Source organism: Engystomops pustulosus, chromosome 1 (genome assembly GCF_040894005.1).
Source record: "Engystomops pustulosus chromosome 1, aEngPut4.maternal, whole genome shotgun sequence".
Taxonomy (NCBI): Eukaryota; Metazoa; Chordata; class Amphibia; order Anura; family Leptodactylidae; genus Engystomops; species Engystomops pustulosus.
The window spans coordinates 305,170,292-305,197,015 of NC_092411.1; the positions used below are offsets into that span (position 1 = coordinate 305,170,292).

General features: G+C 48.0%; 1 protein-coding gene across 5 annotated transcripts in view; it reads left to right on the forward strand.

Moving 5' to 3' along the window:
- The first annotated feature begins 488 nt into the window (after positions 1-488).
- M1AP (meiosis 1 associated protein) overlaps positions 489-26,724 on the forward strand; it is a 69,163-nt gene continuing 42,927 nt past the window's right edge. The window contains exons 1-7 of one of the 5 annotated variants that reach the window (XM_072126493.1): positions 491-569; positions 10,546-10,744; positions 11,623-11,802; positions 13,495-13,654; positions 13,723-13,860; positions 22,614-22,743; positions 22,827-22,968. In XM_072126493.1, coding sequence (XP_071982594.1) covers positions 535-569; positions 10,546-10,744; positions 11,623-11,802; positions 13,495-13,654; positions 13,723-13,860; positions 22,614-22,743; positions 22,827-22,968 — 984 coding nt within the window. In that variant the 5' untranslated portion in view covers positions 491-534. Of the gene's footprint in view, positions 583-10,545; positions 10,745-11,622; positions 11,803-13,494; positions 13,655-13,722; positions 13,861-22,613; positions 22,744-22,826; positions 22,969-26,724 lie in introns of all 5 variants that reach the window. The other 4 variants (XM_072126498.1, XM_072126494.1, XM_072126497.1 and 1 more) reach the window with 4 other exon arrangements.

Sequence of the window (26,724 nt, forward strand, 5' to 3'; positions counted from 1 at the left end):
ATATGGTGTATACTAGTGACTGTATATATGGTGTACACTAGTGACTGTATATATGGTGTATACCAGTGACTATATCTATGGTGTATACTACTGCCTGTATACATGGTGTATACTGTATATTAGTGACTAGAGGTGTACACTACTACCTGTATACATGGTGTATACTGTATATTAGTGACTAGAGGTGTACACTACTACCTGTATACATGGTGTATACTGTATATTAGTGACTAGAGGTGTACACTACTGCCTGTATACATGGTGTATACTGTATATACCCCTCGGTGCTGCTGACCTCCCTCATACCTGGCAGTGACCCCAGGAGCTGACGCTTCTCAGGATAAGCTCCTCCTTCTTCTCGGTGTCTGAGGTGAAAGGACCCGGATTATGTGCACATCACTCCGCGGGTTTGGCGGCTTCCGCTCGTCCTCTGTGATTGGTTGGCTTTGGCTGCTCTTTTGTTGCTAGGGGGCGAATCTTTGTCTGATTGGCTGTGAAAGGCGCAGGGGACAGAGCCTTTTTTACGCGCTGTAAATGAGTCGTCGGGAGAATCCTGTGAGGTGGAAGATGTAAATAACATATGTAATGTATATGTCGTGTACTGTGATGTATATATAGTATATACCGTGTACTGTGATGTATATACCCTGTACTGTGATGTGTATACCCTGTACTGTGATGTGTATACCGTGTACTGTGATGTATATACCGTGTACTGTGATGTGTATACCGTGTACTGTGATGTGTATACCGTGTACTGTGATGTATATACCCTGTACTGTGATGTGTATATAGTATATACCGTGTACTGTGATGTATATACCCTGTACTGTGATGTATATACCCTGTACTGTGATGTGTATACCGTGTACTGTGATGTGTATACCGTGTACTGTGATGTATATACCCTGTACTGTGATGTATATACCGTGTACTGTGATGTATATACCGTGTACTGTGATGTGTATACCGTGTACTGTGATGTGTATACCCTGTACTGTGATGTATATATCGTGTACTGTGATGTGTATACCCTGTACTGTGATGTATATACCGTGTACTGTGATGTATATACCCTGTACTGTGATGTATATACCGTGTACTGTGATGTATATACCGTGTACTGTGATGTGTATACCGTGTACTGTGATGTATATACACTGTACTGTGATGTATATACCGTGTACTGTGATGTGTATACTGTGTACTGTGATGTATATACCGTGTACTGTGATGTATATACCGTGTACTGTGATGTGTATACCCTGTACTGTGATGTATATACCCTGTACTGTGATGTATATACCGTGTACTGTGATGTGTATACCGTGTACTGTGATGTATATACCGTGTACTGTGATGTGTATACCCTGTACTGTGATGTATATACCGTGTACTGTGATGTGTATACTGTGTACTGTGATGTGTATACCCTGTACTGTGATGTGTATACCCTGTACTGTGATGTGTATACCGTGTACTGTGATGTGTATACCGTGTACTGTGATGTGTATACCGTGTACTGTGATGTATATACCCTGTACTGTGATGTATATACCGTGTACTGTGATGTATATACCGTGTACTGTGATGTATATACCCTGTACTGTGATGTGTATACCCTGTACTGTGATGTGTATACCCTGTACTGTGATGTATATACCTTGTACTGTGATGTATATACCCTGTACTGTGATGTATATACCGTGTACTGTGATGTGTATACCCTGTACTGTGATGTATATACCGTGTACTGTGATGTATATACCCTGTACTGTGATGTGTATACCGTGTACTGTGATGTGTATACCCTGTACTGTGATGTGTATACCGTGTACTGTGATGTATATACCGTGTACTGTGATGTATATACCGTGTACTGTGATGTATATACCCTGTACTGTGATGTATATACCCTGTACTGTGATGTGTATACCCTGTACTGTGATGTATATATCCTGTACTGTGATGTATATACCCTGTACTGTGATGTGTATACCCTGTACTGTGATGTGTATACCGTGTACTGTGATGTGTATACCCTGTACTGTGATGTGTATACCCTGTACTGTGATGTGTATACCGTGTACTGTGATGTGTATACCCTGTACTGTGATGTATATACCCTGTACTTTGATGTATATACCCTGTACTGTGATGTATATACCCTGTACTGTGATGTGTATACCGTGTACTGTGATGTGTATACCGTGTACTGTGATGTGTATACCGTGTACTGTGATGTATATACCGTGTACTGTGATGTGTATACCCTGTACTGTGATGTATATACCGTGTACTGTGATGTGTATACTGTGTACTGTGATGTGTATACCCTGTACTGTGATGTGTATACCCTGTACTGTGATGTGTATACCGTGTACTGTGATGTGTATACCGTGTACTGTGATGTGTATACCGTGTACTGTGATGTATATACCCTGTACTGTGATGTATATACCGTGTACTGTGATGTATATACCGTGTACTGTGATGTATATACCCTGTACTGTGATGTGTATACCCTGTACTGTGATGTGTATACCCTGTACTGTGATGTATATACCGTGTACTGTGATGTATATACCCTGTACTGTGATGTATATACCGTGTACTGTGATGTGTATACCCTGTACTGTGATGTATATACCCTGTACTGTGATGTGTATACCCTGTACTGTGATGTGTATACCCTGTACTGTGATGTGTATACCGTGTACTGTGATGTATATACCGTGTACTGTGATGTGTATACCGTGTACTGTGATGTGTATACCGTGTACTGTGATGTATATACCCTGTACTGTGATGTGTATACCCTGTACTGTGATGTATATACCGTGTACTGTGATGTGTATACCGTGTACTGTGATGTATATACCCTGTACTGTGATGTATATACCCTGTACTGTGATGTGTATACCCTGTACTGTGATGTATATACCCTGTACTGTGATGTATATACCGTGTACTGTGATGTGTATACCGTGTACTGTGATGTGTATACCGTGTACTGTGATGTGTATACCCTGTACTGTGATGTATATACCGTGTACTGTGATGTGTATACCGTGTACTGTGATGTGTATACCGTGTACTGTGATGTATATACCGTGTACTGTGATGTGTATTCCCTGTACTGTGATGTATATACCCTGTACTGTGATGTGTATACCCTGTACTGTGATGTGTATACCCTGTACTGTGATGTATATACCGTGTACTGTGATGTATATACCCTGTACTGTGATGTATATACCGTGTACTGTGATGTATATACCCTGTACTGTGATGTGTATACCCTGTACTGTGATGTGTATACCGTGTACTGTGATGTATATACCGTGTACTGTGATGTATATACCGTGTACTGTGATGTATATACCCTGTACTGTGATGTGTATACCCTGTACTGTGATGTATATACCCTGTACTGTGATGTATATACCTTGTACTGTGATGTGTATACCCTGTACTGTGATGTATATACCGTGTACTGTGATGTATATACCCTGTACTGTGATGTATATACCGTGTACTGTGATGTATATACCCTGTACTGTGATGTATATACCGTGTACTGTGATGTGTATACCCTGTACTGTGATGTATATACCGTGTACTGTGATGTGTATACCCTGTACTGTGATGTATATACCCTGTACTGTGATGTGTATACCCTGTACTGTGATGTATATACCCTGTACTGTGATGTGTATACCCTGTACTGTGATGTATATACCCTGTACTGTGATGTATATAACCTGTACTGTGATGTATATACACTGTACTGTGATGTATATACACTGTACTGTGATGTATATACCCTGTACTGTGATGTATATACCGTGTACTGTGATGTATATACCCCGTACTGTGATGTATATACCCCGTACTGTGATGTATATATAGTATATACTATGTACTGTGATGTATATACCCTGTACTGTGATGTATATACCCTGTACTGTGATGTATATACCCTGTACTGTGATGTATATACCGTGTACTGTGATGTATATACCCCGTACTGTGATGTATATATAGTATATACTATGTACTGTGATGTGTATACCCTGTACTGTGATGTATATACCCTGTACTGTGATGTATATACCGTGTACTGTGATGTATATACCGTGTACTGTGATGTATATACCGTGTACTGTGATGTGTATACCCTGTACTGTGATGTGTATACCCTGTACTGTGATGTATATACCGTGTACTGTGATGTGTATACCCTGTACTGTGATGTGTATACCCTGTACTGTGATGTGTATACCGTGTACTGTGATGTATATACCCTGTACTGTGATGTATATACCGTGTACTGTGATGTGTATACCCTGTACTGTGATGTATATACCCTGTACTGTGATGTGTATATAGTATATACCGTGTACTGTGATGTGTATACCGTGTACTGTGATGTGTATACCTTGTACTGTGATGTGTATACCGTGTACTGTGATGTATATACCGTGTACTGTGATGTATATACCGTGTACTGTGATGTATATACCGTGTACTGTGATGTATATACCCTGTACTGTGATGTGTATACCGTGTACTGTGATGTATATACCCTGTACTGTGATGTGTATACCCTGTACTGTGATGTATATATCGTGTACTGTGATGTATATACCCTGTACTGTGATGTATATATCGTGTACTGTGATGTATATACCGTGTACTGTGATGTGTATACCGTGTACTGTGATGTGTATACCCTGTACTGTGATGTATATACCCCGTACTGTGATGTATATATCGTGTACTGTGATGTATATACCGTGTACTGTGATGTATATACCCTGTACTGTGATGTGTATACCCTGTACTGTGATGTATATACCCTGTACTGTGATGTGTATACCGTGTACTGTGATGTATATACCCTGTACTGTGATGTATAGACCCTGTACTGTGATGTGTATACCGTGTACTGTGATGTATATACACTGTACTGTGATGTATATACCCTGTACTGTGATGTATATACCGTGTACTGTGATGTATATACCCCGTACTGTGATGTATATACCGTGTACTGTGATGTGTATACCCTGTACTGTGATGTATATACCGTGTACTGTGATGTGTATACCCTGTACTGTGATGTGTATACCCTGTACTGTGATGTATATACCGTGTACTGTGATGTATATATAGTATATACCGTGTACTGTGATGTATATACCCTGTACTGTGATGTATATACCCTGTACTGTGATGTGTATACCGTGTACTGTGATGTGTATACCCTGTACTGTGATGTGTATACCGTGTACTGTGATGTATATACCGTGTACTGTGATGTATATATCGTGTACTGTGATGTATATACCCTGTACTGTGATGTATATACCCTGTACTGTGATGTATATACCGTGTACTGTGATGTATATACCCTGTACTGTGATGTATATACCCTGTACTGTGATGTGTATACCCTGTACTGTGATGTATATACCGTGTACTGTGATGTGTATACCCTGTACTGTGATGTATATACCGTGTACTGTGATGTGTATACCGTGTACTGTGATGTATATACCCTGTACTGTGATGTATATATCGTGTACTGTGATGTATATACCCTGTACTGTGATGTATATACCCTGTACTGTGATGTATATACCGTGTACTGTGATGTGTATACCGTGTACTGTGATGTGTATACCCTGTACTGTGATGTGTATACCCTGTACTGTGATGTGTATACCCTGTACTGTGATGTATATACCCTGTACTGTGATGTATATACCCTGTACTGTGATGTATATACCCTGTACTGTGATGTATAGACCCTGTACTGTGATGTATATACCCTGTACTGTGATGTGTATACCCTGTACTGTGATGTATATACCCTGTACTGTGATGTGTATACCCTGTACTGTGATGTGTATACCCTGTACTGTGATGTATATACCGTGTACTGTGATGTATATACCGTGTACTGTGATGTATATACCCTGTACTGTGATGTATATACCCTGTACTGTGATGTATATACCGTGTACTGTGATGTGTATACCCTGTACTGTGATGTGTATACCCTGTACTGTGATGTGTATACCCTGTACTGTGATGTGTATACCGTGTACTGTGATGTGTATACCCTGTACTGTGATGTATATACCGTGTACTGTGATGTATATACCCTGTACTGTGATGTATAGACCCTGTACTGTGATGTATAGACCCTGTACTGTGATGTATATACCCTGTACTGTGATGTGTATACCCTGTACTGTGATGTATATACCCTGTACTGTGATGTATATACCCTGTACTGTGATGTGTATACCGTGTACTGTGATGTGTATACCCTGTACTGTGATGTATATACCGTGTACTGTGATGTATATACCGTGTACTGTGATGTATATACCCTGTACTGTGATGTATATACCCTGTACTGTGATGTATATACCTTGTACTGTGATGTGTATACCGTGTACTGTGATGTATATACCGTGTACTGTGATGTGTATACCCTGTACTGTGATGTATATACCCTGTACTGTGATGTATATACCCTGTACTGTGATGTGTATACCGTGTACTGTGATGTGTATACCCTGTACTGTGATGTGTATACCGTGTACTGTGATGTGTATACCCTGTACTGTGATGTGTATACCCTGTACTGTGATGTGTATACCCTGTACTGTGATGTATATACCCTGTACTGTGATGTATATACCCTGTACTGTGATGTATATACCCTGTACTGTGATGTATAGACCCTGTACTGTGATGTATAGACCCTGTACTGTGATGTATATACCGTGTACTGTGATGTGTATACCCTGTACTGTGATGTGTATACCCTGTACTGTGATGTGTATACCCTGTACTGTGATGTGTATACCGTGTACTGTGATGTGTATACCCTGTACTGTGATGTATATACCGTGTACTGTGATGTATATACCCTGTACTGTGATGTATAGACCCTGTACTGTGATGTATAGACCCTGTACTGTGATGTATATACCCTGTACTGTGATGTGTATACCCTGTACTGTGATGTATATACCCTGTACTGTGATGTATATACCCTGTACTGTGATGTGTATACCGTGTACTGTGATGTGTATACCCTGTACTGTGATGTGTATACCCTGTACTGTGATGTGTATACCGTGTACTGTGATGTATATACCGTGTACTGTGATGTATATACCGTGTACTGTGATGTATATACCGTGTACTGTGATGTATATACCCTGTACTGTGATGTATATACCCTGTACTGTGATGTATATACCTTGTACTGTGATGTGTATACCGTGTACTGTGATGTATATACCGTGTACTGTGATGTGTATACCCTGTACTGTGATGTATATACCCTGTACTGTGATGTATATACCCTGTACTGTGATGTGTATACCGTGTACTGTGATGTGTATACCCTGTACTGTGATGTATATACCCTGTACTGTGATGTATATACCCTGTACTGTGATGTGTATACCGTGTACTGTGATGTGTATACCCTGTACTGTGATGTGTATACCCTGTACTGTGATGTGTATACCGTGTACTGTGATGTGTATACCCTGTACTGTGATGTATATACCCTGTACTGTGATGTATATACCCTGTACTGTGATGTATATACCCTGTACTGTGATGTGTATACCGTGTACTGTGATGTGTATACCCTGTACTGTGATGTGTATACCCTGTACTGTGATGTGTATACCGTGTACTGTGATGTATATACCCTGTACTGTGATGTATATACCCTGTACTGTGATGTGTATACCGTGTACTGTGATGTGTATACCCTGTACTGTGATGTGTATACCGTGTACTGTGATGTGTATACCGTGTACTGTGATGTGTATACCCTGTACTGTGATGTATATACCCTGTACTGTGATGTGTATACCCTGTACTGTGATGTGTATACCGTGTACTGTGATGTGTATACCCTGTACTGTGATGTGTATACCGTGTACTGTGATGTGTATACCGTGTACTGTGATGTATATACCCTGTACTGTGATGTATATACCCTGTACTGTGATGTATATACCCTGTACTGTGATGTATATACCGTGTACTGTGATGTGTATACCCTGTACTGTGATGTATATACCCTGTACTGTGATGTATATACCCTGTACTGTGATGTATATACCCTGTACTGTGATGTATATACCGTGTACTGTGATGTATATACCCTGTACTGTGATGTGTATACCCTGTACTGTGATGTATATACCGTGTATTGTGATGTGTATACCCTGTACTGTGATGTGTATACCCTGTACTGTGATGTATATATCGTGTACTGTGATGTGTATACCCTGTACTGTGATGTATATATCCTGTACTGTGATGTATATACCCTGTACTGTGATGTGTATACCGTGTACTGTGATGTGTATACCGTGTACTGTGATGTATATACCCTGTACTGTGATGTGTATACCGTGTACTGTGATGTGTATACCGTGTACTGTGATGTATATACCCTGTACTGTGATGTGTATACCGTGTACTGTGATGTATAGACCCTGTACTGTGATGTGTATACTGTGTACTGTGATGTATATACCCCGTACTGTGATGTGTATACCGTGTACTGTGATGTGTATACCGTGTACTGTGATGTATATACCCTGTACTGTGATGTGTATACCCTGTACTGTGATGTATATACCCTGTACTGTGATGTATATACCCTGTACTGTGATGTATATACCCTGTACTGTGATGTATATACCCTGTACTGTGATGTGTATACCCTGTACTGTGATGTATATACCCTGTACTGTGATGTATATATCCTGTACTGTGATGTATATACCGTGTACTGTGATGTATATACCCTGTACTGTGATGTGTATACCCTGTACTGTGATGTATATATCCTGTACTGTGATGTATATACCGTGTACTGTGATGTATATACCCTGTACTGTGATGTGTATACCCTGTACTGTGATGTTTATACCGTGTACTGTGATGTATATACCGTGTACTGTGATGTGTATACCCTGTACTGTGATGTGTATACCCTGTACTGTGATGTATATACCGTGTACTGTGATGTGTATACCCTGTACTGTGATGTATATATCGTGTACTGTGATGTGTATACCCTGTACTGTGATGTATATATCGTGTACTGTGATGTATATACCGTGTACTGTGATGTGTATACCGTGTACTGTGATGTATATACCGTGTACTGTGATGTGTATACCCTGTACTGTGATGTGTATACCCTGTACTGTGATGTGTATACCGTGTACTGTGATGTATATACCGTGTACTGTGATGTGTATACCGTGTACTGTGATGTATATACACTGTACTGTGATGTATAGACCCTGTACTGTGATGTGTATACCGTGTACTGTGATGTGTATACCGTGTACTGTGATGTGTATACCCTGTACTGTGATGTATATACACTGTACTGTGATGTATAGACCCTGTACTGTGATGTGTATACCGTGTACTGTGATGTGTATAACCTGTACTGTGATGTATATACCGTGTACTGTGATGTATATACCGTGTACTGTGATGTGTATACCCTGTACTGTGATGTGTATACCCTGTACTGTGATGTATATACACTGTACTGTGATGTATATACCCTGTACTGTGATGTATAGACCCTGTACTGTGATGTATATACCCTGTACTGTGATGTGTATACCCTGTACTGTGATGTGTATACCGTGTACTGTGATGTATAGACCCTGTACTGTGATGTGTATACCCTGTACTGTGATGTGTATACCGTGTACTGTGATGTATAGACCCTGTACTGTGATGTGTATACTGTGTACTGTGATGTATATACCGTGTACTGTGATGTATATACCGTGTACTGTGATGTATATACCCTGTACTGTGATGTGTATACCCTGTACTGTGATGTGTATACCCTGTACTGTGATGTATATACCCTGTACTGTGATGTGTATACCCTGTACTGTGATGTGTATACCCTGTACTGTGATGTGTATACCCTGTACTGTGATGTATATACCCTGTACTGTGATGTATATACCCTGTACTGTGATGTATATACCCTGTACTGTGATGTATATACCCTGTACTGTGATGTATATACCCTGTACTGTGATGTGTATACCCTGTACTGTGATGTGTATACCGTGTACTGTGATGTATAGACCCTGTACTGTGATGTGTATACCGTGTACTGTGATGTGTATACCCTGTACTGTGATGTGTATACCGTGTACTGTGATGTATAGACCCTGTACTGTGATGTGTATACTGTGTACTGTGATGTATATACCGTGTACTGTGATGTATATACCCTGTACTGTGATGTGTATACCCTGTACTGTGATGTATATACCCTGTACTGTGATGTATATACCCTGTACTGTGATGTATATACCCTGTACTGTGATGTATATACCCTGTACTGTGATGTGTATACCCTGTACTGTGATGTGTATATAGTATATACTGTGTACTGTGATGTATATATCGTTTTTTTTTCTTTTCTCTTTTCTCTCTTTGCTCCAGTTCTGGTTCTGGTACAATGTCGGTTTACCCTCATGTGCTTGTGGTAGATGTCGGACCCCCGGGTTGGGCTGCAGTGAAGTCGGTCCTGTGTGAGGCTCTACGTAACGTCCTGTGTCTGGCTGCATCTGCTGCACATCCTGGAGAACGGATCAGTGTGTATACAGTCCGAGACAGACACCAATGTCTGCTGCCGCTGCTGGTGAGGAGCTGCTTACAGCTAGGTCCCCCCTATCTACAGTGGTTTGGTTCTGCCAGTGTATTGCATCGTTAGTTAGGTGCGGTGGTCCACTAGGGCATATGCTTTTTTGAGCAGGTCCATAAAGCAGGATGGTCACGGGTTGCATGTGCAGTGTTATGCAAGGCGGTCACAGGGGGGAATGTGCAGTGTTAGGCTATATTCACACGAACGTATGGGGGACGTATATACGGCCGACGTATATACGGCCGATATACGTCCCCCATACACTCCTATGGGCGCACGGCACCCTACGGGAGCGGTACGGTGCAGCACACGTGCGGCACCGTACCGTTCCGTACCCGGGAAAAAGATAGGACCTGTCCTATCTTTTCCCGTAATACAGGGCCGTGCGCCATAGGTTGCTATGGAGAGGGGCGGGGGTGAGCTGCGCTCACCTCCTCCTCCTCTCCCCGTACACTGCCGTTGCCCGCTACGGTACGGTACGGGCGGGCAACGGCAGTGTGAATATAGCCTTATGCAGGGCGGTCACAGGGTGCATGTGCAGTGTTATGCAGGGTGGTCACGGGGTGCATGTGCAGTGTTATGCAGGGCGGTCACGGGGTGCATGTGCAGTGTTATGCAGGGCGGTCACGGGGTGCATGTGCAGTGTTATGCAGGGCGGTCACGGGGTGCACTTGCTGTGTTTTGCAGGGTGGGCACGGGGAATGTTTCCTATGTTTTGCAGGGTGGTCACGGGCATGTCCCACTTTAGGTAATTTCTCTTGAGTCCTGATCACCACAGACAGGTCACACTGCATTGGCCCCCAGTACACAGCCCATGCTCTCTGTGCTATCTATTCTGCGAGTTCTGATGGTTCTTATGTTCCCTTTCTGTTCAGGAGATGAGGGGTAACCTGTGTCGCCTGCAGCGGTGTCTGTCTGAGCTGCAGGCTATTGCCCTGGAAGGGTCTGGAGCTGTGAGGGTCCCATCACTTTCCCTGGCGGTGCTGGATGCTCTGCAGCAGAACAGGCAGCGGATGCAGCATGGCTCCTCGGGGGCTGCAGGAGGCTTTGTGGAGGTGCGATCCTGTATGACCTGGGATTGGTGTATCAGTAGTTCACACCTTGTCTTTTTCTTTATTTTCTATCTGTCCTCTGATTTTCACGTTGATTGATGACAAGGTAAATGCAAAGGTTTATTTTTGGTTCTGTCTCTTTATCAGCCCCTTTTACCTAAATGTATTCCACAGTGTAAGAAATGCACAAAGTAAGGCCTCATTCACACGACCGTATGGGGGATGTATGTATGGCCACAACAACAATCCTACCAGGCAGGTATACAGAGGCCTATGCGTGGGGAGCCGCCCCCTCCTGTTCAGGTCCTTCCACCTGTCTGTATGTCTGCCTGGTAGGAAAAAGATATGCACTTTTTATCACCCTATTGATGCACCATATATAACATCCCATGCTACACTTGCACCATTTTACACACAGGTCCCATCGACCTTTCCAGTCAGTTCACTAATTATTAGAGTTGGCACTTGATTAGCAGTGTCACACACGCTTTGGCATGCACATTTTTGCACTCACTTCTCCTCACCATGTACTTAACCATGCTGCTGTTTAAGATTAATACTATCAGTGCAATTCCAGTCCTATGCTTACAGATGTGGTTTAACAACCTTAGTCTAATATCTATTTGGTTTGATGAATTAATATGAACTATTGTAAATTGTATTGTATGTTGGGGTATATTTATTTTTTGATAATCTACTACTTTCCCTTACCTTTGCCCGGATCCAAGATGGCGGCGGGTTGCGCATCATTCCGGCGCATGCGCGCGTCTTGATGGTGGCGCCGGACTTCCGGTTCACGATGACGCGCAACTCCTGCGCATCACTCATCTCCCGGAACACGGCCCCGCCTCCAGATGTGTGTGTGGAGACCGCGATGATGCGCTGCTCCACACACCTGCCACCCATCTCATCTCCAAGCACGCTGCACTGTAATTGGCCCCGAGGTACTTCCCATCCTGGGTCGGGGTATATATATACTGGGCACCTACCACACTAATAGTGGTCAAATTCACTATTCCTAACAATTTTTGGCTATATACTACACCCTGGTGGGTAACATTATTGGTTACAGCCTAATTATGTATACTGTTGTTTGTGTGGTACCTTTGATGTATTTAACATGTATTGCATTACTTTAGACCACTTTAGACCACACCTTTCGTGGTTTTTATGTGTGTTTTTAACCGTATGTGTTTTTGTGATGGCCGATTAAATAAAGTTGTATATTGGATTTATGGATTGAGTATGCAATTACATAATTTATTTCCTATCTAGTTACTTGGGTATCCTATATACTTCCATTGGTATTGCATGCCTGCTAGGATTGTCGGTCTGGGTCAACCATCCGTACTGTCGCATCACTTGTGAAGTATTTAATTATATTTATTGGTGGTTTTACGACTTGGTAATAGATCTTTTTTCCTAACATGGTGGATTAATGTGCTTATAGCTTCTTACGGCTTGTTCCTATAGGCTATATGTGTATGTTATAAGATGAGGTTATAAAGGGTGGGCACACAAGTGATGGCACCGTGGTGGTGTACTAGGTGACCACTACCTTACTCATCTGTTTATAATAAAGATTGTCATGTATTTCTTGGTCTGGTGGTTGTGTATTTGATATATGCGCTGGCTCACTTGTACATAGGGTTGTGCAAGCCGTTCTAAGTCTATTTCTGTGTGTTTTGGTTTCAGGTGACCATTGTCTCTACTCGTCCCAGATGTGACCTCCTCCATGACCTGGACAGGGGTCTGAAGGAGGGTGACCTGAGCACTCTGCGTCGGCTGCTGCTCCTCCATGTCTCGTGTGATGTAGAGGAGAACAGGCTGGAGCCTGAGATGTCTCCAGACCAGGGTAAGGGAGACCCTTGTACGTTGTTACCCTGCCTCCTGCCTGGCACTCACTATCCCCCCATCTTCCAGGTGCCCACGTCTATGACATTGACTTCCATGCCATTCTGCCAGATGTTCTCAGTTTGGAGATTTTCCTAAAGTCGTGGCTGCTGGAGAGTAACGGCGAGAAAGAGAAATGCCAGCTTATATTTCCTGCTGGAGCACAATGTGAGAGGAAGTTTCACAGAAAATAGCTAGTCTCGCCAAATGTTAAAGCAAATTATTCTTTATTATTGCAGTTAAAAATGACATATCCATCCGGTAATAACAAGCTCCCTTACTCATAGCATGGCTCCGCTTTTCCCAACGTATTCCATCAGATTTTTCCCTCCTCTCCACTGCCTGACGTATTTGCTCCTTTTTCTTTTACTCTTTGTCTCCTATCCATCACCCTCCGTTAGCAGTATAAAATATTATCTTATGGTCTATTTATGACATGATCAAGCAGAAACAGCTTCCAGTATATGGGGGACATTTATTATATGCCGATGCTTCCGCCTCCTAATGCGCGCTAGCATACAATCCAGACAGAACCTATCCTCACTACTGGCTAGGATAGAAAGGTGTCAGGACACAGGACATGGCAGCTCGCTGTGTATGGGGGGTGTAGTCACAGAGGGGTCAGAGCGCACATGCTGACCCCTGACCACTGCTGGCTATGATAGAAAGGTGTCAGGACACACAGGACATGGCAGCTCGCTGTGTATGGGGGATGTAGTCACAGAGGGGTCAGAGCGCCCATGCCGACCCCTGACCACTGCTGGCTATGATAGAAAGGTGTCAGGACACACAGGACATGGCAGCTCGCTGTGTATGGGGGGTGTAGTCACAGAGAGGTCAGAGCACCCATGCTGACCCCTGACCACTGCTGGCTATGATAGAAAGGTGTCAGGACACAGGACATGGCAGCTCGCTGTGTATGGGGGGTGTAGTCACAGAGGGGTCAGAGCACCCATGCTGACCCCTGACCACTGCTGGCTATGATAGAAAGGTGTCAGGACACACAGGACATGGCAGCTCGCTGTGTATGGGGGGTGTAGTCACAGAGGGGTCAGAGCACCCATGCTGACCCCTGACCACTGCTGGCTATGATAGAAAGGTGTCAGGACACACAGGACATGGCAGCTCGCTGTGTATGGGGGGTGTAGTCACAGAGGGGTCAGAGCACCCATGCTGACCCCTGACCACTGCTGGCTATGATAGAAAGGTGTCAGGACACACAGGACATGGCAGCTCGCTGTGTATGGGGGGTGCAGTCACAGAGGGGTCAGAGCGCCCATGCTGACCCCTGACCACTGCTGGCTATGATAGAAAGGTGTCAGGACACACAGGACATGGCAGCTCGCTGTGTATGGGGGGTGTAGTCACAGAGGGGTCAGAGCACCCATGCTGACCCCTGACCACTGCTGGCTATGATAGAAAGGTGTCAGGACACACAGGACATGGCAGCTCGCTGTGTATGGGGGATGTAGTCACAGAGGGGTCAGAGCACCCATGCTGACCCCTGACCACTGCTGGCTATGATAGAAAGGTGTCAGGACACACAGGACATGGCAGCTCGCTGTGTATGGGGGGTGTAATCACAGAGGGTTCAGAGCGCCCATGCTGACCCCTGACCACTGCTGGCTATGATAGAAAGGTGTCAGGACACAGGACATGGCAGCTCGCTGTGTATGGGGGGTGTAGTCACAGAGGGGTCAGAGCGCCCATGCTGACCCCTGACCACTGCTGGCTATGATAGAAAGGTGTCAGGACACACAGGACATGGCAGCTCGCTGTGTATGGGGGGTGTAGTCACAGCGGGGTCAGAGCCCCCATGCTGACCCCTGACCACTGCTGGCTATGATAGAAAGGTGTCAGGACACAGGACATGGCAGCTCGCTGTGTATGGGGGGTGTAGTCACAGAGGGGTCAGAGCGCCCATGCTGACCCCTGACCACTGCTGGCTATGATAGAAAGGTGTCAGGACACACAGGACATGGCAGCTCGCTGTGTATGGAGGTTGTAGTCACAGAGGGTTCAGAGCGCCCATGCTGACCCCTGACCACTGCTGGCTATGATAGAAAGGTGTCAGGACACACAGGACATGGCAGCTCGCTGTGTATGGGGGGTGTAGTCACAGAGGGGTCAGAGCACCCATGCTGACCCCTGACCACTGCTGGCTATGATAGACAGGTGTCAGGACACAGGACATGGCAGCTCGCTGTGTATGGAGGTTGTAGTCACAGAGGGGTCAGAGCACCCATGCTGAGCCCTGACCACTGCTGGCTATGATAGAAAGGTGTCAGGACACACAGGACATGGCAGCTCGCTGTGTATGGGGGGTGTAGTTACAGAGGGGTCAGAGTGCCCATGCTGACCCCTGACCTCTGCTGGCTATGATAGAAAGGTGTCAGGACACACAGGACATGGCAGCTCGCTGTGTATGGGGGGTATAGTCACAGAGGGTTCAGAGCACCCATGCTGACCCCTGACCACTGCTGGCTATGATAGAAAGGTGTCAGGACACACAGGACATGGCAGCTGGCTGTGTATGGGGGGTGTAGTCACAGAGGGGTCAGAGCACCCATGCTGATCCCTGACCACTGCTGGCTATGATAGAATGGTGTCAGGACACACAGGACATGGCAGCTCGCTGTGTATGGGGGGCTATAGTCACAGAGAGGTCAGAGCGCCCATGCTGACCCCTGACCACTGCTGGCTATGATAGAAAGGTGTCAGGACACACAGGACATGGCAGCTCGCTGTGTATGGGGGGTGTAGTCACAGAGGAATCAGAGCGCCCATGCTGACCCCTGACCACTGCTGGCTATGATAGAAAGGTGTCAGGACACACAGGACATGGCAGCTCGCTGTGTATGGGGGTGTAGTCACAGAGGGGTCAGAGCGCCCATGCTGACCCCTGACCACTACTGGCTAGGATAGAAAGGTGTCAGGACACAGGACATGGCAGCTCGCTGTGTATGGAGGTTGTAGTCACAGAGAGGTCAGAGCACACATGCTGACCCCTGACCACTGCTGGCTATGATAGAAAGGTGTCAGGACACAGGACATGGCAGCTCGCTTTGTATGGGGGTGTAGTCACAGAGGGGTCAGAGCGCCCATGCTGACCCCTGACCACTGCTGGCTATGATAGAAAGGTGTCAGGACACACAGGACATGGCAGCTCTCTGTGTATGGGGGATGTAGTCACAGAGGGGTAAGAGCGCCCATGCTGACCCCTGACCACTGCTGGCTATGATAGAAAGGTGTCAGGACACACAGGACATGGCAGCTCGCTGTGTATGGGGGGGTGTAGTCACAGAGGGGTCAGAGCACCCATGCTGACCCCTGACCACTGCTGGCTATGATAGAAAGGTGTCAAGACACAGGACATGGCAGCTCGCTGTGTATGGGGGGTGTAGTCACAGAGGGGTCAGAGCGCCCATGCTGACCCCTGACCACTGCTGGCTATGATAGAAAGGTGTCAGGACACAGGACATGGCAGCTCGCTGTGTATGGGGGGTGTAGTCACAGAGGGGTCAGAGCATCCATGCTGACCCCTGACCACTGCTGGCTATGATAGAAAGGTGTCAGGACACACAGGACATGGCAGCTGGCTGTGTATGGGGGGTGTAGTCACAGAGGGGTCAGAGCACCCATGCTGACCCCTGACCACTGCTGGCTATGATAGAAAGGTGTCAGGACACACAGGACATGGCAGCTCGCTGTGTATGGGGGTGTAGTCACAGAGGGGTTAGAGCACCCATGCTGACCCCTGACCACTGCTGGCTATGACAGAAAGGTGTCAGGACACAGGACATGGCAGCTGGCTGTGTATGGGGGGTGTAGTCACAGAGGGGTCAGAGCACCCATGCTGACCCCTGACCACTGCTGGCTATGATAGAAAGGTGTCAGGACACAGGACATGGAAGCTCGCTGTGTATGGGGGGTGTAATCACAGAGGGGTCAGAGCACCCTTGCTGACCCCTGACCACTGCTGGCTATGATAGAAAGGTATCTGGACACACAGGACATGGCAGCTCGCTGTGTATGGGGGGTGTAGTCACAGAGGGGTCAGAGCACCCATGCTGACCCCTGACCACTGCTGGCTATGATAGAAAGGTGTCAGGACACAGGACATGGCAGCTCGCTGTGTATGGGGGGTGTAGTCACAGAGAGGTCAGAGCACCCATGCTGACCCCTGACCACTGCTGGCTATGATAGAAAGGTGTCAGGACACACAGGACATGGCAGCTCGCTGTGTATGGGGGGTGTAGTCACAGAGGGGTCAGAGCACCCATGCTGACCCCTGATCACTGCTGGCTATGATAGAAAGGTGTCAGGACACACAGGACATGGCAGCTCGCTGTGTATGGGGGGTGTAGTCACAGAGGGGTCAGAGCACCCATGCTGACCCCTGACCACTGCTGGCTATGATAGACAGGTGTCAGGACACAGGACATGGCAGCTCGCTGTGTATGGAGGTTGTAGTCACAGAGGGTTCAGAGCACCCATGCTGACCCCTGACCACTGCTGGCTATGATAGAAAGGTGTCAGGACACACAGGACATGGCAGCTGGCTGTGTATGGGGGGTGTAGTCACAGAGGGGTCAGAGCACCCATGCTGATCCCTGACCACTGCTGGCTATGATAGAAAGGTGTCAGGACACAGGACATGGCAGCTCTCTGTGTATGGGGGGTGTAGTCACAGAGGGGTCAGAGCGCCCATGCTGACCCCTGACCACTGCTGGCTATGATAGAAAGGTGTCAGGACACAGGACATGGCAGCTCGCTGTGTATGGGGGGTGTAGTCACAGAGGGGTTAGAGCACCCATGCTGATCCCTGACCACTGCTGGCTATGATAGAAAGGTGTCAGGACACAGGACATGGCAGCTGGCTGTGTATGGGGGGTGTAGTCACAGAGGGGTCAGAGCACCCATGCTGACCCCTGACCACTGCTGGCTATGATAGAAAGGTGTCAGGACACAGGACATGGCAGCTCGCTGTGTATGGGGGGTGTAGTCACAGAGGGGTCAGAGCGCCCATGCTGACCCTTGACCACTGCTGGCTATGATAGAAAGGTGTCAGGACACAGGACATGGCAGCTCCCTGTGTATGGGGGGTGTAGTCACAGAGGGGTCAGAGCACCCATGCTGACCCTTGACCACTGTTGGCTATGATAGAAAGGTGTCAAGACACAGGACATGGCAGCTCGCTGTGTATGGGGGGTGTAGTCACAGAGGGGTCAGAGCACCCATGCTGACCCCTGACCACTGCTGGCTATGATAGAAAGGTGTCAGGACACACAGGACATGGCAGCTCGCTGTGTATGGGGGGTGTAGTCACAGAGGGGTCAGAGCGTCCATGCTGACCCCTGACCACTGCTGGCTATGATAGAAAGGTGTCAGGACACACAGGACATGGCAGCTCGCTGTGTATGGGGGGTGTAGTCACAGAGGGGTCAGAGCGTCCATGCTGACCCCTGACCACTGCTGGCTATGATAGAAAGGTGTCAGGACACACAGGACATGGCAGCTCGCTGTGTATGGGGGGTGTAGTCACAGAGGGGTCAGAGCGCCCATGCTGACCCCTGACCACTGCTGGCTATGATAGAAAGGTGTCAGGACACAGGACATGGCAGCTCCCTGTGTATGGGGGGTGTAGTCACAGAGGGGTCAGAGCGCCCATGCTGACCCCTGACCACTGCTGGCTATGATAGAAAGGTTTCAGGAAACACAGGACATGGCAGCTCGCTGTGTATGGAGGGGTGTAGTCACAGAGGGTTCAGAGCGCCCATGCTGACCCCTGACCACTGCTGGCTATGATAGAAAGGTGTCAGGACACACAGGACATGGCAGCTCGCTGTGTATGGGGGGTGTAGTCACAGAGGGGTCAGAGCACCCATGCTGACCCCTGACCACTGCTGGCTATGATAGAAAGGTGTCAGGACACAGGACATGGCAGCTCGCTGTGTATGGGGGGTGTAGTCACAGAGGGGTCAGAGCGCCCATGCTGACCCCTGACCACTGCTGGCTATGATAGAAAGGTGTCAGGACACACAGGACATGGCAGTTCCCTGTGTATGGGGGGTGTAGTCACAGAGAGGTCAGAGCTCCCATGCTGACCCCTGACCACTGCTGGCTATGATAGAAAGGTGTCAGGACACACAGGACATGGCAGCTCGCTGTGTATGGGGGGTGTAGTCACAGAGAGGTCAGAGCCCCCATGCTGACCCCTGACCACTGCTGGCTATGATTGAAAGGTGTCAGGACAAAGGACATGGCAGCTCGCTGTGTATGGGGGGTGTAGTCACAGAGGGGTCAGAGCACCCATGCTGACCCCTGACCACTGCTGGCTATGATAGAAAGGCGTCAGGACACACAGGACATGGCAGCTCGCTGTGTATGGGGGGTGTAGTCACAGAGGGGTCAGAGCACCCATTCTGACCCCTGACTACTGCTGGCTATGATAGAAAGGTGTCAGGACACAGGACATGGCAGCTCGCTGTGTATGGGGGGTGTAGTCACAGAGGGGTCAGAGCACCCATGCTGACCCCTGACCACTGCTGGCTATGATAGAAAGGTGTCAGGACACACAGGACATGGCAGCTCGCTGTGTATGGGGGGTGTAGTCACAGAGTGGTCAGAGCGCCTATGCTGACCCCTGACCACTGCTGGCTATGATAGAAAGGTGTCAGGACACACAGGACATGGCAGCTCCCTGTGTATGGGGGTGTAGTCACAGAGGTCAGAGCACCCATGCTGACCCCTGACCACTGCTGGCTATGATAGAAAGGTGTCAGGACACACAGGACATGGCAGCTCGCTTTGTATGGGGGTGTAGTCACAGAGGGGTCAGAGCACCCATGCTGACCCCTGACCACTGCTGGCTATGATAGAAAGGTGTCAGGACACAGGACATGGCAGCTGGCTGTGTATGGGGGGTGTAGTCACAGAGGGGTCAGAGCGCCCATGCTGACCCCTGACCACTGCTGGCTACGATAGAAAGGTGTCAGGACACAGGACATGGCAGCTCGCTGTGTATGGGGGGTGTAGTCACAGAGGGGTCAGAGCGCCCATGCTGACCCCTGACCACTGCTGGCTATGATAGAAAGGTGTCAGGACACACAGGACATGGCAGCTCGCTGTGTATGGGGGGTGTAGTCACAGAGGGGTCAGAGCACCCATGCCGACCCCTGACCACTGCTGGCTATGATAGAAAGGTGTCAGGACACACAGGACATGGCAGCTCGCTGTGTATGGGGGTGCAGTCACAGAGGGGTCAGAGCGCCCATGCTGACCCCTGACCACTGCTGGCTATGATAGAAAGGTGTCAGGACACACAGGACATGGCAGCTCGCTGTGTATGGGGGGTGCAGTCACAGAGGGGTCAGAGCGCCCAAGCTGACCCCTGACCACTGCTGGCTATGATAGAAAGGTGTCAGGACTCACAGGACATGGCAGTTCGCTGTGTATGGGGGTGTAGTCACAGAGGGGTCAGAGCACCCATGCTGACCCCTGACCACTGCTGGCTATGATAGAAAGGTGTCAGGACACACAGGACATGGCAGCTCGCTGTGTATGGGGGGTGTAGTCACAGAGAGGTCAGAGCACCCATGCTGACCCCTGACCACTGCTGGCTATGATAGAAAGGCGTCAGGACACACAGGACATGGCAGCTCGCTGTGTATGGGGGGTGTAGTCACAGAGAGGTCAGAGCACCCATGCTGACCCCTGACCACTGCTGGCTATGATAGAAAGGTGTCAGGACACACAGGACATGGCAGCTCGCTGTGTATGGGGGTGTAGTCACAGAGGGGTCAGAGCACCCATGCTGACCCCTGACCACTGCTGGCTATGATAGAAAGGCGTCAGGACACACAGGACATGGCAGCTCGCTGTGTATGGGGGGTGTAGTCACAGAGAGGTCAGAGCACCCATGCTGACCCCTGACCACTGCTGGCTATGATAGAAAGGTGTCAGGACACACAGGACATGGCAGCTCGCTGTGTATGGGGGTGTAGTCACAGAGGGGTCAGAGCACCCATGCTGACCCCTGACCACTGCTGGCTATGATAGAAAGGTGTCAGGACACACAGGACATGGCAGCTCGCTGTGTATGGGGGTGTAGTCACAGAGGGGTCAGAGCACCCATGCTGACCCCTGACCACTGCTGGCTATGATAGAAAGGTGTCAGGACACACAGGACATGGCAGCTCGCTGTGTATGGGGGGTATAGTCACAGAGAGGTCAGAGCACCCATGCTGACCCCTGACCACTGCTGGCTATGATAGAAAGGCGTCAGGACACACAGGACATGGCAGCTCACTGTGTATGGGGAGTGTAGTCAGAGATTTTGTGTGTTTGTGGATATGCTATACATGAAATGCAGAGTGTGAAAATAGCCCAAAAATGTTGTTTCCCTGTCTGTGGCCTCCCTGTCTGTGGTCTTCCTGTCAGTGGCCTCCCTGTCTGTGGCCTCCCTGTCAGTGGCCTTCCTGTCTGCGGCCTCCCTTGCTGTGGCCTCCCTGTCTGTGGTCTTCCTGCTGTGGCCTCCCTGTCTGTGGCCTCCCTGTCAGTGGCCTCCCTGTCAGTGGTCTTCCTGTCTGTGGTCTTCCTTCTGTGGCCTCCCTGTCTGTGGTCTTCCTGTCAGTGGTCTTCCTGTCAGTGGTCTTCCTGCTGTGGCCTCCCTGTCTGTGGCCTCCCTTTCAGTGGTCTTCCTGTCTGTGGTCTTCCTGTCTGTGGTCTTCCTGTCTGTGGTCTTCCTGTCTGTGGTCTTCCTGTCTGTGGCCTCCCTGTCTGTGGTCTTCCTGCTGTGGCCTCCCTGTCTGTGGTCTTCCTGCTGTGGCCTCCCTGTCTGTGGCCTCCCTGTCAGTGGCCTCCCTGTCAGTGATCTTCCTGCTGTGTCTATCCTTTCTCTCATATTGTATTCTTTGTAGTAGAAATCATGTGTGATATGAGCCGACCCCTCCTAGATCCAGGGCTTCTGCACGGAGCGGAGGATGAGATGTGTCCTAGAGGTCAGGTCCTGACAAGCGCACGTGTCACCCAGGAATATCGGGTCATCAGGTAATGGAAAGTCATGTATCAGATGACCTCAGCACACGGGTGCACACATCACATCCATGACTTGTGTGTTTATGTCTTGTCAGGGCCGTGTCGTCACCTGGAGTCTGTGGCTCTATGTTTTATGGACTGCCAGCCATTCTTACCCCCACTGCATGCTGGGAGCTAGACTGGGAGCAGCTGGAAGCCAACCAGGACAACTTCCACGCCCTGTGTCACAGCCTGCAGGTGGGAGGAGCTTCCCCAGATGTGTTCCACCACTATGCGTGTCCGACCAGCACGTTCCACCTCTATACCGTCAATCCATCACGTTCCACCTCTATACCGTCAATCCATCACGTTCCACCTCTATACCGTCAATCCATCGCGTTCCACCTCTATACCGTCAATCCATCACGTTCCACCTCTATACTGTCCATCCATCACGTTCCACCTCTATACCGTCCATCCATCGCGTTCCTCCTCTATACCGTCAATCCATCACGTTCCACCTCTATACTGTCCATCCATCGCGTTCCACCTCTATACCGTCCATCCATCGCGTTCCACCTCTATACCGTCCATCCATCACGGTCCACCTCTATGCCGTTCATCCAACGCGTTCCACCTCTATACCGTCCATCCATCGCGTTGCACCTCTATACTGTCCATCTATCACGTTCCACCTCTATACTGTCCATCTATCACGTTCCACCTCTATACTGTCCACCCATCGCGTTCCACCTCTATACTGTCCACCCATCGCGTTCCACCTCTATACCGTCCATCCATCGTGTTGCACCTCTACACTGTCCATCTATCACGTTCCACCTCTATACCGTCCATCCATCGCGTTCCACCTCTATACCGTCCATCCATCACGTTCCTCCTCTATACCGTCCATCCATCACGTTCCACCTCTATACCGTCCATCCATCACGTTCCTCCTCTATACCGTCCATCCATCACTTTCCACCTCTATACCGTCCACCCATCGCGTTCCACCTCTATACCGTCCATCCATCACGTTCCTCCTCTATACCGTCCATCCATCACATTCCACCTCTATACCGTCCATCCATCGCGTTCCTCCTCTATACTGTCCATCCATCACGTTCCACCTCTATACCGTCCATCCATCACATTCCACCTCTATACCGTCCATCCATCACGTTCCACCTCTATACTGTCCATCCATCGCGTTCCTCCTCTATACTGTCCATCCATCGCGTTGCACCTCTATACTCTCCACCCATCGCGTTCCACCTCTATACTCTCCATCCATCGCGTTCCACCTCTATACTATCCATCCATCACATTCCACCTCTATACTGTCCATCGCGTTCCACCTCTATACCGTCCATCCATCGCGTTCCACCTCTATACTGTCCATCCATCGCGTTCCTCCTCTATACTGTCCATCCATCGCGTTCCACCTCTATACTGTCCATCCATCGCGTTCCACCTCTATACTGTCCATCCATCGCGTTCCACCTCTATACTGTCCTGTGTATCTGAGCAAATAAGGGATCCTGCACAGCAAAATATCAAAAGAGTGGGTCTATGGACACTGTTAACAACTCATAATGTCCCAGAAAAAGAAGATGTGCCATAATAACCCAACGGTAAATTAGAAATAATCTTTATTAGTTACAAAAAAGACCAGACACACAATATAAAATCACTTAAAAAGTGTACTAAGACACTCGAAACTCGGTGTGGTGAATGAAGTAAAGTCACCAACACTCAACCTCTGATTGCACAGATACAGTGTGAGCTCAAGAAAGGTTCTCACATGTTAAACCAGTAAACAGTATATATGCAGTTAATACATATCACAGACAATGCAACATAAATCAAAGTAACCAGGATAGAATGGATACTGTAAAAGTGCAAACATCAAAAATCAGAAAACAATCATGGCTACTGAATCTGAGCTCACAACACAGCAAATCAGGGTATAGGCATTACCACCTCTATACTGTCCATCGCGTTCCACCTCTAGATACATCACATTATAGCTATTTACATACTGTAAGGGATTAGCTCCCGGATCGTCATCTCCTGGGGCAGACGTTACACTTCACAGTCCTCACTTTTATTTGGCAGTAATACAAAATATCCAAACAAAGCCAGGACTGACTAGACCTAGAGGTACCTACCTCACCAGGCCCCTGCCTGTCACCATTGCCACAGGCCTTCCCCTGGGCCTAACGCCGCTGCTGCTCATTACTCCTCATTACTGAGGGGAAACCACCCAGCTTTCCCGGGGTGGGAAATACCCTTATCCAGCTCTCACCCTATTACATATCCTGAGGCCGCGTTCACACGATGCGTTTTTATCATGATCACATGAGTGGAAACGCTGAAGCCTTTGGAAAGCGTCACAAACTCCGCGTTCACCTGAATGACTCGTCCTATTTTCGGTTTGTATGCGACTCTCGGCATTGAAACACGGGGTTCTGGTGAGACGTCTTCCTGGCTTTCCATAGAAACACATATGTGATTGGCCCTAGACCTGCTACTGTACATATTATACACCATGGTCCAGCCCTGAGTAACAAGAGCACTGCCGGAGTGTGAACTGAGCCCTAAGCAACTGTCTGTAGGTGGCCCAGGCTGCCAATGGAGATGAGGTCCATGACGGCTGAGCTCTGCGGGGCCCTAGTGCTGCATGGACCTCATTCCCATCATCAGTCATCCTGGTATCATTGCTATCTGAGCTGCTATTAGCTACAACTTCAGGCTGCGTTTACAATGACGCCTCGCCTCACATTTTTTCCAAAGGCTTGAATCGTGATCACAGGCTGAGGTTACACTGAGGCACATCTACTAAGGGTCCGCACACCGCATTTTCATCGGGTTTCTCGACTTTTTCAGTTTTGCGCCACATTTAACTGGTTTTTGGTGCAGGTAATCGGATTTTGGCGCAATCGTGTCGACTTTCAAACAACACAAATCGTGGGGCGTGGCCATCAGACAACCCGACTGATTTGAACTAAGCGCGGGATTTAAAATTCAAATTGTGTCACAAGACAATGCACTTACACGCACCAGGAAGAAGAAGGTGAACTCCGGGGACCTGAACGGGGAAGCGACACATGCAGGATATCGGGTGCATGATCTTAGTGACTCCCCGCACAGCGCATTATACACGGACAATGCACTTACATGCACCAGGAAGAAGGTGAACTCCTGGGACCTGAGCGGGGAAGCGACACATGCAGGATATCGGGTGCAGGATCTTAGTGACTCCCCGCACAGCGCATTATACACGGACAATGCACTTACATGCACCAGGAAGAAGAAGGTGAACTCCGGGGACCTGAGCGGAGAAGTGACACATGCAGGATATCGGGGTGCAGGATCTTAGTGACTCCCTGCACAGCGCATTATACACGGACAATGCACTTACATGCACCAGGAAGAAGGTGAGCTCCAGGGACCTGAGCGGGGAAGCGACACATGCAGGATATCGGGCGCAGGATCTTAGTGACTCCCCGCACAGCGCATTATACACGGACAATGCACTTACATGCACCAGGAAGAAGAAGGTGAACTCCAGGGACCTGAGCGGGGAAGCGACACATGTAGGACATCGGGCACAGGGTCTTAGTGACTCCCCGCACAGCGCATTATACACGGACAATGCACTTACATGCACCAGGAAGAAGGTGAACTCCTGGGACCTGAGCGGGGAAGCGACACATGCAGGATATCGGGTGCAGGATCTTAGTGACTCCCCGCACAGCCACATTATACACGGACAATGCACTTACATGCATCAGGAAGAAGGTGAACTCCTGGGACCTGAGCCGGGAAGCGACACATGCAGGATATCGGGGCACAATCTTAGTGACTCCCCGCACAGCGCATTATACACGGACAATGCACTTACATGCACCAGGAAGGTGAACTCCGGGGACCTGAGCGGGGAAGTGACACATGCAGGATATTGGGAGCAGGATTTTAGTGACTCCCCGCACAGCACATTATACACGGACA